Here is a 14507-nt window from a genome sequence, read left to right on the forward strand (position 1 = left end):
GTTCGCCAGGTCTATTGGGATGACTTGTCTGTTTCCCATCTAGCCTACACCTTGCAGTCTCCTAATCTCCAGGAAATTACTGCCTGACTTAATTCCAGTTTGAAATCTCTGGAAAGAGGCTGAACTGATGGCAGTTCATTGCTTCCATCGCCCTCCCTGGCTTGCCTCCTCCTGATTTGATCTCTCCAGCCCCATCTCCTGCTAGTTTGTAACCAAAGAATTCCAAACCGTACTTCTTGCATACCCTGTGTACATACTTTCAAACTGTTCCACTGATAGGAACAGCACTCCCTTCTTTGCTCTGATAATTCTTTTACTTTACAGACTCATTTTGGTTAAACTATGCTCCTACTGGGTAGCCTGTGTCGCTCACCTGCTCCTCTATCGCGCCCCGTGGAACTTTTATTTTGGCATTTACCTATCGTTTTGGAACTGTTCGTCTGTGTGCACACTCCATGCATTGGTTTGAACGCGCTGTCTGCAGCCAGAGGGGCACTCACCACAGACGCTGAGCTCACGGAACACGCGTAGCAAAGTTGTCCTTTTTCCTCCCACTAATCGCCGCCTTTCCCTCCCAGTTGACTGGTGACACACAGTAGAGGAAAACCAAGGTCAGGGCCATAGCTCAAGACCCTCCCACATTACTCACACCAGCTGAAACGCATCTGCGTACACCCGCAGTTCGGACACGCTGGGTCCGGTGCGGTGCTCCGCCTTCCCCCCCCCCCCCCCCCAAGCTTGAGACCTCCTCGTCACTGCTGGCCAGGGCCCCCGGCTCCGGCGCGCGGCGTCTGGGTCCGCGGAGAGGCGGCGGGAGCAGCATGGGACCTCGGCCCCCCGGGCGGCGCGTGATGGGCACCCCGCGGCGCTTCAGGTGACCTTAACCTAGGCAGCGCTGCCCGCGGTTCCAGGCGCTGCGGCCCTCGCGCCCAGCCCGGCTGCTGGGTAGCCCCGAGCGCGCTAACCCGAGGGCCTACTGGACCTCCTCCCCGGCTCTGTTGGTCGGCCGATCATGTACAGTTTATTTCGCCCTGGGGCCGTTACGTGGAGCAAGGACCCCTTTGGACTGGGACGTCCCCCTGGGTCCTCCTATCTGCCCCGAGCCTCTCCTCATCGACTGACTCGCCCTTCAGGCTTTCGCTCCTCCAGCTCTTCTGCCCACACCTCAGATACGCACGAGCCCCGCTGAGAGTCTGTGCAGTATCCCAGAGAGAGAAAGGTCAGCGTGTGGATGCTGACAAAATGCTCCAGGGATCGGACACTGCAGCCTTTCTGAACCTGGTGGATGGAGTGCTCCCACCCCTCATTGAGCCCCTTACCCCTCCCCCACCTTTTCCCAGGACCCCCTTTCCCCAGTTCCCGCGCCTGTCCTGTTCTGTTCCTGGCTGTGGGCTTCTAGGACTGAGGCTATCCTCAGCTTTCTGTCGGGAGTGAGGTGGGCTGTGGGACAGTCCTGGTGGTGCAGGGGACCTCAGTGGATCCAGGTACAGGTCCCTGCGCCTGAGGCTCGCCTAGAAGTCTATGCTGTGAGCCTCGGTGGCTCTTGCCTCTACCCTGCCGTTAGGGCAACGTTTTAATCCTCAGTTTGACGAGCCCAGTGCCTTCCCCTGGTCATTGCTCTTTCTTTCTCTTTTCAGCCGGTGCCTCTCCTGGAAAAGAATCTTGTGCATCTTTTTCCTGCCATTTATCTTATCAGGTTTTGCTCCCCGAGTGAAAGACAAAGAGGGTCTTATATATGCAAATGCCCAGCTCCAGCCAGCCCGGTACAGTTTGCTTGGGGGGGTAAGTGGGGAGGGTTCTCCTTTCTTCGAGAAGACAATAGCGGCGGGACGCTCAGAGCGTGTCCTGCTACGGAGCTTCCTTTTCTGCTGAGGTTATGGCGGCCTCTCCTCTCCTCTCTCTCTCTCTCTCTCAGCATGTTTAATTGGTCTCACCTGACCCCCCTCACGCTGAAGGACCGATCTGTGGGACTCCAGACTGCAAGCCGAGTCGGGAGTAAGCCATACTTCACGCTGGGCGGTCACAAGTTCCTGATTTTCGGGGGCTCCATCCACTATTTCCGGGTGCCCAGGGAGTACTGGAGGGACCGCTTGCTGAAGCTGAAGGCCTGTGGCTTCAACACCCTTACCACGTGAGTGCTGGCCCTCGAGCCCTCCGTGGCCTTGCTGCCCTACAGGGACTCCTAACCCCTGCATCCAGGAGCAGAGCCTCTGGATTTGGGAGCCCTGCTGGAGGGCTTACCTTCTGAATAGTCATTTCTGGCGTGTGTCTTATATGCTTAAGGATCTCACCTCACACTTAGTGTGCTGTGGTCAAAGCCTTGGGTAGGGGGTCATGAGAGAAAGACAGGAGTAAGTGATTGCCTCAGGGATCTAATGGGAGAGTCACTGGGTCCCTTAGGAGCTCTCGGTTTAATGACAAAGGCTCAAAGTATACTTATAGATCAATAAATGTGTGGTGGGTTTTTTTTTTTTTTAAAGATTTTATTTATTTGAGAAAGAGTGTGCACACAAGCTGGGGGGAGGGGCAGAGGGAGAAGCGGAGTCCCTGCCGAGCAGGGAGCCTGACATGGGGCTCCATCTAATCCCAGGACCCTGGAATCATGACCTGAGCCAAAGGCAGACCCTTAAGTAAGACACCCAGGCGTCCCAATACATGGTGTTTTAAAAACAATTTTTATTTATGTATATGGAGGTGAGCTTGTAAAGAAATAATAGTATTAAAATGAACACGTCAAAGGAAATACCAGTATCACTAAAGTGAAGTTTAATGGCATTAAGGGAACGAATACTGTAGCTTAATGATGCAGAGTCAGACAGACCTGTCTTCAGCCTCAGCTCTGCCTCCAAGCATCACATCCCAGGGCCCTGGTGTCCTTGTCTATACATGGGCAAAATAAAAGTTGGTTCATAGGTTTGTATTGATGATTAAGTGAGATAAAGCCTTTACCATATTTATGTGAAAAATGCCTATCACAATGCATGGCACGCACGTGTACTCAATTATGATGGCAAAAAAGAAATGCAAACCTACTTTAGTCAATCATAAGTTTTTAAATATAAATGTAACATGATTAAATATACATTTAACATGATAAATTTAGCGTGATCTTTAGCGTGATTAGGTGTATAGTGATGAAAAGTAACGTGTATATAGGGTCTACTGATGGCTGGGCATTTTGTAATGTTCACTAAATCACTTAATCGTCACAACTAGCTGTCCTGTGAGACGGAGAGTGTAATTTCCACTATGCAGGGGGAAAATAACAGAAGCATGGAGGGCTTAACTAGCTTGGTCAGGGCGAGTCCCCTCCCACCATCTTCTCAGGGTGTGACCACGCGGTTGGGAGTGACGCTGCCGCGGTCATACATAGGCAATCCTGCCTTTGCACAGATGGCCAGTCAAATGAAAACCAGCCGCAAGCAAAAATCACATATGAATAGGAACAGTGGAGATCCCTTCCTAACAAACCTTTTTTCCAAAAAAGTCTTGAAACTCAGAAGACTGGGAGTCAATAAAAGTGGGTTATAGGGTAAACCTATAGAAACCATTCATGGAAGGCAGCACTGTAACAGGTGCACGTGAGAGGATGTGAGGTTAACCTCATGGGAATGGTGTTTTTGGAGTCTGGAGCAAAGGCAGGGGAGCCCACCCTGAGTAAACAATGCTGCCATTGCCTGAACACTGAGATCTCTACCTACATAGATCTGCACTGTAAAGTAAGACAACCAGGGGCGCCTGGGTGGCTAAGTTGGTTAAGCGGCTGCCTTCAGCTCAGTTCATGATTCTGGGGTCCTGGGATCGAGCCCTGCATTGGACTCCCTGCTCTGTGGGGAGTCTGCTTCTCCCTCTCCATTTGTCCCTCCCCCTGCTTGTGCGCTCTCTCTCTCTCAAATAAATAAAACCTAAAAAAAAAAAAAGACAACCAGTTTTAGTTATTCAACGAACACGTACATAGTATTTACACTCAGCCAGGCATGTTCTAAACCCTGGAAAATAATAATTCACGCCATCTCTATATCAATACTATGTGGTGAGTAGTGCAATCACTATCTTGTAGGTGAGAAAACTCAGGTGGAGGGAGGTTAAGGCAGCTGCCTGAAGACGACATAGTATTAGCAGAGCTATGCTTGAATTCCGTCAGGTACCTGGTTCCAGCTGCTGGGCAACTCAACTGCCTTTCATAATTGTGGACTTCACTTAGAGATTGAGGGTGACATTCAGAGCACTTTGCAACGCTGCTTGTAAAGTCTTGTAACGTTTAAGTCCCCTCTACAGGGTATTTTATCATTTGATGATGCAGAGTGTATTTGTCTGTTTCTTGGTGAGGTGTTTGTTACCGGCAATTAGAATGGTCTGTTGTCTTCATGGTCAGGCTGTGGAATTTATTAGTAACATCAGGAAAAAGTAAAGGCAGTCCTGAGAGGCTTAAATTTACAATATAGAAGGGGAAAGAGCAGAAAAATGTTAGCAAAACTCTATGGGGCATTGAATGTAATGTTTTACATCTGTAACTATATTAATTATGTTAATTCAAAAATGGTTGAGTTCCTTTGCCTTTCTGGGGGTAATTCTACGCTGGTTGCTACGGATTATACTTACAATGCATTGGTTATTTAAAAAACAAAGAGCCACTGGACGTCCTCACCCATCTACACCACTGACAAGATTTAGCAGGACCATAGAAATGCAAAACCTGCATTGGAATCTGAAGGGAAACCCCTTTCCTCCTGCATGTCTCTCCACCGCCCTCTTGTGGCAAAGCTAAGCATGGTACTCACTATAAAGGACAAAATGCTTCGAGGGCTGGCTCCATCCATTACTGCAGAGCTGGTGCTAAAGGCTGCATTTAAAGCTGGAAGGCATGGATTCCCTAATTTCTCTTTCTTCAGTCTCATTGTTCGTGTATAGAAATGCAACTGATTTCTGAGCATTGATTTTGTATCCTGCCACATTACTGAATTGCTCTATAACTTCTAATAGTTTGGGAGTGGCTTCTTTTGGGTTTTCCATATAGAGTATCATGTCATCTGCGAAGAGAGACAGTTTGACTTCTTCTTTGCCGATTTGGATACCTTTTATCCCTTTTTGTTGTCTATTGCTGTTGCAAGGACTTCTAGTACTATGTTGAATAATAATGGCAAGAGTGGGCATCCTTGTCGTTTTCCTGATCTTAAGGGAAAGGCTTCCAGCTTTTCCCCATTGAGAATGATATTTGCTGTAGGCTTTTCATAGATGGTTTTTATGAGATTGAGGAATGTACCCTCTATCCCCACACTCTGAAGTGTTTTAATCAGGAAAGGTTGCTGTATTTTGTCAAATGCTTTTTCTGCATCTATTGAGAGGATCATATGATTCTTGGCTTTTTCTTGTTGATATAATCTATCACACTGATAGATTTGCGAATGTTGAACCACGCTTGCATCCCAGGGATGAATCCCACTTGGTCATGATGGATAATCCTTCTAATGTACTGTTGGATCCTATTAGCTAGGATCTTGTTGAGGATTTTGGCGTCCATATTCATCAGGGATATCGGTCTGTAATTCTCCTTTTTGATGGGGTCTTTGCCTGGTTTGGGGATCAAGGTAATATTGGCCTCATAGAATGAGTTTGGTAGCTTTCCTTCTGTTCCTATTTTTTGAAACAGCTTTAGGAGAATAGGTATTAGTTCTTCTTTGAATGTTTGGTAGAATTCCCTGGGGAATCCATCAGGCCCTGGAGTTTTGTTTTTTGGAGGGTTTTTAATCACTTCCTCAATCTCTTCATAATTATTGGTCTGTTTAAAAAATCAATTTCTTCCTGTTTCAGTCTTGGTAGTTTATAGGTTTCCAGGAAGGCCTCCGTCTCTTCCAGGTTGCTTAATTTATTGGCATAAAGCTGTTGATAAAAGTTTCTAATGATCCTTCCTATTTCATTGGTGTTGGTTGTGACCTCTCCCTTTTCATTCATAATTTTATTAATTTGGGTCCTTTCTCTACTCTTTTGGATAAATCTTGCCAGTGGCTTATCGATCTTATTTATTCTTTCAAAGAACCAGCTTCTAGTTCTGTTGATCTGCTCTACTGTGCTCCTGGTTTCTAATTCATTGATCTCTGCTCTAATCTTGATCAACTGTCTTCTCATGAGTGGATTAGGCCTGTTCTTCTATTCCAGCTCTAGCTTCTTGAGGTGAGAATATAAAAACTGCATTTTAGATTTTTCTATTCTTTTGAGTGAGGCTTGGATGGCTATGAATTTTCCTCTTAGGACTGCCTTTGCAGTGTCCCATAGGTTTTTTTTTTTTTTATTAATAATGATTTTTTATTATATTATGTTAGTCACCATACAGTACATCCCCGGTTTTCGATGTAAGGCTCGATGATTCATTAGTTGTGTATAACACCCAGTGCACCATGCAATATGTGCCCTCCTTACTACCCATCACCGGTCTATCCCATTCCCCCACCCCCCTCCCCTCTGTAGCCCTCAGTTTGTTTCTCATAGTCCATAGTCTCTCATGTTTCATTCCCCCTTCTGATTACCCCCCCTTTCTTTATCCCTTTCTTCCCCTACTGATCATTCTAGTTCTTATGTTCCATAGATGAGAGAAATCATATGATAGTTGTCTTTCTCTGCTTGACTTATTTCACTAAGCATTATCTCCTCCAGTGCCGTCCATGTTGTAACAAATGTTGAGAACTCATTCTTTCTGATTGCTGAGTAATATTCCATTGTATATATGGACCACAACTTCTTAATCCAGTCATCTGTTGCAGGGCATCTCGGCTCCTTCCACGATTTAGCTATTGTGGACATTGCTGCTATGAACATTGGGGTGCATATGGCCCTTCTCTTCACTACGTCTGTATCTTTGGGGTAAACACCCAGTAGTGCAATGGCTGGATCATAGGGTAGCTCAATTTTTAACTTTTTAAGGGACCTCCACACGGTTTTCCAGAGTGGCTGTACCAACTTGCATTCCCACCAACAATGTAGGAGGGATCCCCTTTCTCCACATCCTCTCCAACAATTGTTGTTTCTTGCCTTGTCTATTTTTGCCATTCTAACTGGCGTAAGGTGGTATCTCAGTGTGGTTTTGATTTGAATTTCCTTGATGGCTAATGATTTTGAACATTTTTTCATGTGTCTGTTAGCCATTTGTATGTCTTCATTGGAAAAGTGTCTGTTCATATCTTCTGCCCATTTTTTGATTTGTTTATTTGTTTCTCGTGTATTGAGTTTGAGAAGTTCTTTGTAGATCTTGGATACCAGTCCTTTATCTGTAGTGTCATTTGCAAATATCTTCTCCCATTCCGTGGGCTGCCTCTTAGTTTTTCTGACTGTTTCCTTGGCTGTGCAGAAACTTTTAATCTTGATGAAGTCCCATAAATTCATTTTATCTTTTGTTTCTCTTGCCTTTGGGGATGTGTTATGAAAAAGTTTGCTTTGGCCGATGTCGTAGAGGTTGCTGCCTATGTTCTCCTCTAGAATTTTGATGGATTCCTGTCTCACATCGAGGTCTTTCATCCATTTGGAGTTTATTTTTGTGTATGGTGTGAGATAGTGGTCAAGTTTCATTCTTTTGCATGTAGCTGTCCAATTTTCCCAGCACCATTTATTGAAGAGACTGTCTTTTTCCCACCGGATGTTTTTTCCTGCTTTATCAAATATTAGTTGCCCAAAGAGCTGAGGGTCCATTTCTGGGCTCTCTATTCTGTTCCATTGGTCTATGTGTCTGTTTTTGTGCCAGTACCATGCTGTCTTTGTGATCACAGCTTTGTAGTACAGCTCAAAATCCGGCATTGTGATGCCCCCAGCTTTGTTTTTCCTTTTCAACAGTTCCTTGGAGATTCGGGGTCTTTTCTGGTTCCATACAAATTTAAGGACTATTTGTTCCAGTTCTTTGAAAAACGTTCTCGGTATTTTGATCGGGATAGCATTGAAAGTGTAGATTGCTCTCGGTAGCATGGACATTTTAACTATGTTAATTCTTCCGATCCATGAGCATGGAATATCTTTCCATCTTTTTATGTCTTCCTCAATGTCTTTTAAGAGTGATTTATAGTTTCTAGAATAAAGGTCCTTTACGTCTCTGGTTAAGTTAATTCCAAGGTAACGTATGGTTTTTGGTGCTATTGTAAATGGGATGGATTCCCTGATTTCTCTTTCTTCGGTCTCGTTATTCGTGTACAGAAATGCAACTGATTTCTGAGCATTGATTTTGTATCCCGCCACGTTACTGAATTGCTCTATAACTTCTAATAGTTTGGGAGTGGCTTCTTTTGGGTTTTCCATATAGAGTATCATGTCATCTGCGAAGAGAGACATTTTGACTTCTTCTTTGCCGATTTGAATACATTTGATCCCTTTTTGTTGTCTGATTGCTGTTGCAAGGACTTCTAGTACTATGTTGAATAATAGTGGCGAGAGTGGGCATCCTTGTCGTGTTCCTGATCTTAAGGGAAAGGCTTCCAGCTTTTCCCCATTGAGAATAATATTTGCAGTAGGCTTTTCATAGATGGCTTTTATGAGATTGAGAAATGTACCTTCTATTCCTACACTCTGAAGGGTTTTAATCAGGAAAGGATGCTGTATTTTGTCAAATGCTTTTTCGGCATCGATTGAGAGGATCATATGGTTCTTGAGTCTTTTCTTGTTGATATGATGTATCACGCTGATTGATTTGCGAATATTGAACCACGCTTGCATCCCAGGTATGAATCCCACTTGATCGTGGTGGATAATCCTTTTAATGAACTGTTGGATTCTATTAGCAAGTATCTTGTTGAGGATTTTGGCGTCCATATTCATTAGGGAAATCGTCTGTAATTCTCCTTTTTGAGGGGGTCTTTGCCTGGTTTGGGGATCAAGGTAATATTGGCCTCATAGAATGAGTTTGGTAGCTTTCCTTCTGTTTCTATTTTTTGAAATAGCTTTAGGAGAATAGGTATTATTTCTTCTTTGAATGTTTGGTAGAATTCCCCAGGAAAACCGTCCGGGCCTGGAGTTTTGTTATTTGGAAGGTTGTTTATCACTGACTCAATTTCTTCATAATTAATTGGCCTGTTTAAGAAATCAATTTCTTCCTTTTTCAATCTTGGTAGTTTATAGGTTTCCAGGAAGGAGTCCATCTCTTCCAGATTGCTTAGTTTATTGGCATATAGCTGTTGATAAAAATTTCTAATAATCCTTCCAATTTCAATGGTGTTCGTCGTGACCTCTCCTTTTTCATTCATAATTTTAATAATCTGGGTCCTTTCTCTTTTCTTTTGGATAAGTCTTGCCAGTGGTCTGTCAATTTTATTGATTCTCTCCAAGAACCAGCTTCTAGTCCTGTTGATCTGCTCTACTGTACTTCTGGTTTCTGCTTGATTGATTTCAGCTTTAATTTTGGTCAACTGCTTCCTTGTGCGTGGATTAGGCCTGTCCCTCTGTTGCTGTTCCAGCTTCTTGAGGTGAGAATATAAAAACTGCATTTTAGATTTTTCTATTCTTTTGAGTGAGGCTTGGATGGCTATGTATTTCCCCCTTAGGACTGCCTTTGCAGTATCCCATAGGTTTTGGACTGTTGTATTTTCATTCTCATTGGTCTCCATAAATTGTTTAATTTGATTTTTGATTTCCTGGTTTATCGAGTCATTCCTGAGCAGGATGGTTCTTAGTCTCCAAGTGTTTGAGTTTCTTCCAAATTTTTCCTTGTGGTTGAGTTCCAATTTCAGAGCGTTGTGGTCTGAGAATATGCAGGGGATAATTTCAATCTTTTGGTATCGGCTGAGACCTGTTTTGTGTCCCAGAACATGGTCTATTCTTGAAAATGTTCCATGGGCATTAGAATAGAATGAGTATTCTTTGGTTCTGGGGTGTAGTGTTCTATATATATCTAAGAGGTCCAACTCGTCGAGTATGGCATTCAAAGCCTTTGATTCTTTGCTTAGTTTTTGCCAGGGTGTTCTGTCTATTTCTGAGAGTGGAGTGTTGAGGTCCCCTACTATTAATGTATTTTTATCTATATGTCTCTTTATTCTGGTTAAGATTTGGCTTGTGTATCTTGCTGCTCCCCTGTTGGGGGCATATATATTTATAATTGTCATATCCACTTGTTGAATACTTCCTTTAAGAATAATATAGTGCCCTTCTGCATCTCTAACTATAGTCTGTAGTTTAAAATCCAATTTATCTGATATGAGAATTGCTACCCCAGCTTTCTTTTGAGGTCCATTTGCGTGAAAGATGGTACTCCATCCCCTTACTCTCAGTCTGAATGCATCTTTGGGTTCGAAATGAGTCTCTTGTAGACAGCAAATGGATGGGTCATTTCTTTTTATCCAATCTGCAACCCCGTGGCGTTTGAAGCCAGAATTTAAACCATTAATGTTCAGGCTGAGTACTGAGAGATATGCTTTTAATTCTGCCATGTTGTCAGTAAAGTCTTTGTTTGTATTGGCTGTGACTTTCTGTTTTGTATCGCTCTTGGGGCCTTTTTACTTTTATAGAACCCCCCGTAATACCTCCTGTAGGGCTGGTTTCGTGGTTACGAAATTGGCTAGTGACTGTCGATTCTGAAATGTCTTTATTTCTCCATCAATTCTGAATGACAGCCTTGCTGGATAAAGGATCCTTGGCTGCATGTTTTTCTCTGAAAGAGCTTTAAAAATGCTCCCCCAACCCTTTCTCTCATTCCAGGTCTGTGTAGACAGGTCTGATGTAATTCTGATGCCTTTGCCTTGGTACGTGAGAAATTTCTTTGCCCTGGCCGCTTTCAATACTGTATCCTTGCATCTAATATTTGCGAATTGCACTATGACGTGACGTGGTGTAGGTCTGTCATGGTTGAGCTTGGGAGGGGTCCTCTCTGCCTCTTGGACACGAATTTTTGTTTCCCTTGCTAGATTAGGGAAGTTTTCAGCTACAATTTGTTCAAATATCTCTTCTAGACCTCTGTTTTTCTCCACCCCCTCGGGGATGCCGATGATTCTAACATTGGATCGTTTCGTTGAGTCAGTAATCTCCCGTAGCCAACATTCGTGGGCGTGGATTTTTTTAAGACCATCTTCTATTTTTATTTTTTCCTCTATTAACCCATCCTCCAATTCACTAACCCTTCCCTCCGCTTCCGTGACCCTGGCCGTCAGAGCCTCTAGTTTTGCCTGCATTTGGCTCATAGAATTTTTAATTTCTGTCAAATTCGCTCTCATTTCCGCCCTTAGGGATTGTATATTCTCAGTAATATTTTCCTGAATACTTTTTTCAAGTCTACTCATTATCTTGACCATTGTTACTCTGAATTCCATTTCTGATAATTTGGTTACATCCATATCCGTTACTTCTGTGGCAGAGGTCACTGACTCATTGTCTTTTCTTTGCTGGGCGGGGGGGGCTTCTCCTTCTTGTCATTCTGATTAAGAGAGGTTGCGGGGTTTCCAGAGCCCAAAATTATTGACTGGGTCCCAGGCCGTGCCCCTTGTTTTATAGGGATCTTAGAGATGTGGGCTTCTTCTTTAAAGATTTTATTTATTTACTTATCTGAGAGAGGGAGACAGTCAGCAAGAACGAAACAGAAGCAGGGGAGTGAGAGAGGAAGAAGCAGGCTCCCAGCGGAGGAGCCCGATGAGGGAGTGTCCCATAGGTTTTGGACCATTGTGTTTTCATTCTCGTTGGTCTCTATAAATTGTTTAAATTGATTTTTGATTTCCTGGTTTATTGAATCATTCTTGAGCAGGATGGTTCTTAGTTTCCAAGTGTTTGAGTTTCTTCCAAATTTTTCCTTGTGGTTGAGTTCCAATTTCAAAGCGTTGTAGTCTGAGAATATGCAGGGAATAATTTCAGTCTTTTGGTATCAGTTGAGACCTGTTTTGTGACCCAGAACATGATCTATTCTGGAGAATGTTCCATGTGCATTAGAATAGAATGAGTATTCTTTTGTTCTGGGGTATAGTGTTCTATATATATCTATGAGGTCCAACTGGTCTAGTATGGCATTCAAAGCTCTTGTTTCTTTGTCGATTTTCTGCTTAGGTGATCTATCTGTTGCTGATAGTGGAGTGTTGAGGTCCCCTACTATTAATGTATTTTTATCTATATATCTCTTTATTCTGGCTAAGAGTTGGCTTGTTTATCTTGCTGCTCCCCTGTTGGGGGCATATATATTTATAATTGTCATATCCACTTGTTGGATACATCCTTTAAGAATAATATAGTGCCCTTCTGTATCTCTAACTATAGTCTTTAGTTTAAAATCCAATCTGTCTGAGAATTGCTACCCCAGCTTTCTTTTGAGGTCCATTGGCATGAAAGACGGTATTCCATCCCTTTACTTTCAGTCTGGATGTATCTTTAGGTTCAAAACGAGTCTCTTGTGGACAGCAAATAGATGGGTCATGTCTTTTTATCCAATCTGCAACCCTGTGTCATTTTATGGGAGCATTTAGGCCATTCACATTGAGAGTGATTATTGAGAGAGATGATTTTAATGATGCCATGTTGCGTGTAAAGTCTTTGTTTCTATAGATTGTAACTTTCTGTTCTGTATTACTCTTGGAGCCTTTTTACTCTTATAGAACCCCCCTTAATATATCCTGTAGGGCTGGTTTCGTGGTTACGAAATTGGTTAATGACTGGTGATTCTGGAAGGTCTTTATCTCTCCATCAATTCTGAATGACAGCCTTGCTGGATGAAGGATCCTTGGCTGCATGTTTTTCTCTGAAAGAGCTTTACAAATGCCCCCCCCCCCAACCCATCCTCTCATTCCAGGTCTGTGTAGACAGGTCTGATGTAATTCTGATACCTTTGCCTTGGTACGTGAGAACTTTCTTTGCCCTGGCCGCTTTCAATACTGTATCCTTGGATCTAATATTTGCGAATGCACTATGACGTGACGTGGTGTAGGTTTGTCGTGGTTGAGCTTGGGAGGGGTCCTCTCTGGCTCTTGGACACGAATGCTGGTTTCCTTTGCTAGATTAGGGAAGTTTTCAGCTACAATTTGTTCAAATATCTCTTTTAGACGTCTGTTTTTCTCCATCCCCTCGGGGATGCCAATGATTCTGACATTGGAACGTTTCATTGAGTCAGTAATCTCCTGTAACCTACATTTTTCAGATTGGATTTTTTTGAGCCAAGTTTCTGTTTTAGCTTTCTCTTCTACCATCCCATCCTCCAATTCGCTGATTTGTTCTTCTGCCTCATTTACCCCGGCCATCAGAGCATCTAGTTTTGACTGCATTTGATTCATAGCATTTTTAATTTCTGCGAGATTCGCTCTCATTTCTGCCCTTAGAGATTCTATATTCTCGTTAATATTTTCGTTAATATTTTTTTCAAGTCTACACATCATCTTGACCATTGTTACTCTGAACTCCATTTCTGATAATTTGGTTATATCCATATCCATCAGTTTACAATAGCACCAAAAATCATACGTTATCTTGGAATTAACTTAACCAGAGACGGAAAGGATCTATATTCTAGAAACTACAAATCACTCTTGAAAGACATTGAAGAAGACACAAAAAGATGGAAAAATATTCCATGCTCATGGATCGGAAGAATTAACATAGTTAAAATGTCCATGCTACCCAGAGTAATCTACACTTTCAATGCTATCCCGATCAAAATACCAATGACATTTTTCAAAGAACTGGAACAAATAGCCCTTAAATTTGTTGGAACCAGAAAAGGCCCTGAATCGCCAAGGAATTGTTGAAAAGGAAAAACAAAGGTGGGGGCATCTTTTCTTCCCCTTCTTTCTTCTTTTGGATTGACTAGGACTTAAAAATTCTCCTTTCATTCTTGGAAGTTGTACATCATATTGTGTATTTAGGCCTCTTTTTTTTCTTGCCTAAATATTTAGTCTTTTCAAAGAACTAGCTTGTAGCTTTATCAATATTTTCTATATCATTTTGTTTTCTATTTGATAATTTCTGAGTTATGTATAATTTCCTTTCTTCTACCTTATTTGATTTAGTACCTTCTCCCCTCTCCTCTTCTCTTCCTCTACTTGCTCCTCCACTTCCTTCTTTTCTCTTTGTCTCCTGAGTTGAATATTTAGCTCATTTTCTTTCCAGGAGTTTCCTTTTTCTAATCTATTTATTCAGGGTTATGACTATACCTCTAATTATTGCTTTGGTTACATATCTCATAAATATTGCTGTGGAATACTTTGAATGTCATTTGGTCTCAAACAGTTCAGCTATTTGGGAATATGCTTTCTGTTTTCTTTCTTTCTTTCTTTCTTTCTTTCTTTCTTTCTTTCTTTCTTTCTTTCTTTCTCTCTCTCTCTCTCTCTCTTTCTTTCTTTCTTTTACTTTTTGGATTTTTAAAGCATAATTTTCTAATTATGTAGTTGCCTTCATCTTGGGATCATGGACTATGTAATGTAAGTTTTTGAGATTTGTTGAGATTTATTCTGTATTTTATGACTGTTGCATGTCGTAAAATACACATTTTTAGGAATGTACGTGCTGTATCTTTGGCTACCGAGTTCTCTATGTATTTCTTAGATCCAGCCTTTTATTTGTGTTAATCAAAT

The 14507-nt window shown here is 42.5% G+C and overlaps 1 protein-coding gene across 1 annotated transcript in view; it reads left to right on the plus strand.

The window, feature by feature from the left end:
- Positions 1-777: 777 nt before the first annotated feature.
- Positions 778-14507, plus strand: part of LOC113260169 (beta-galactosidase-1-like protein 3) — a 55265-nt gene continuing 41535 nt past the window's right edge. Inside the window, exons 1-3 of the mRNA XM_057316724.1 lie at positions 778-874; positions 1638-1763; positions 1916-2131. Of these exons, the coding sequence (XP_057172707.1) occupies positions 822-874; positions 1638-1763; positions 1916-2131 (395 nt within the window). The 5' untranslated portion in view covers positions 778-821. The remainder of the gene's footprint in view (positions 875-1637; positions 1764-1915; positions 2132-14507) is intronic.

The sequence above is a fragment of the Ursus arctos genome, unplaced genomic scaffold (assembly GCF_023065955.2).
Source record: "Ursus arctos isolate Adak ecotype North America unplaced genomic scaffold, UrsArc2.0 scaffold_22, whole genome shotgun sequence".
Taxonomy (NCBI): domain Eukaryota; kingdom Metazoa; phylum Chordata; class Mammalia; order Carnivora; family Ursidae; genus Ursus; species Ursus arctos.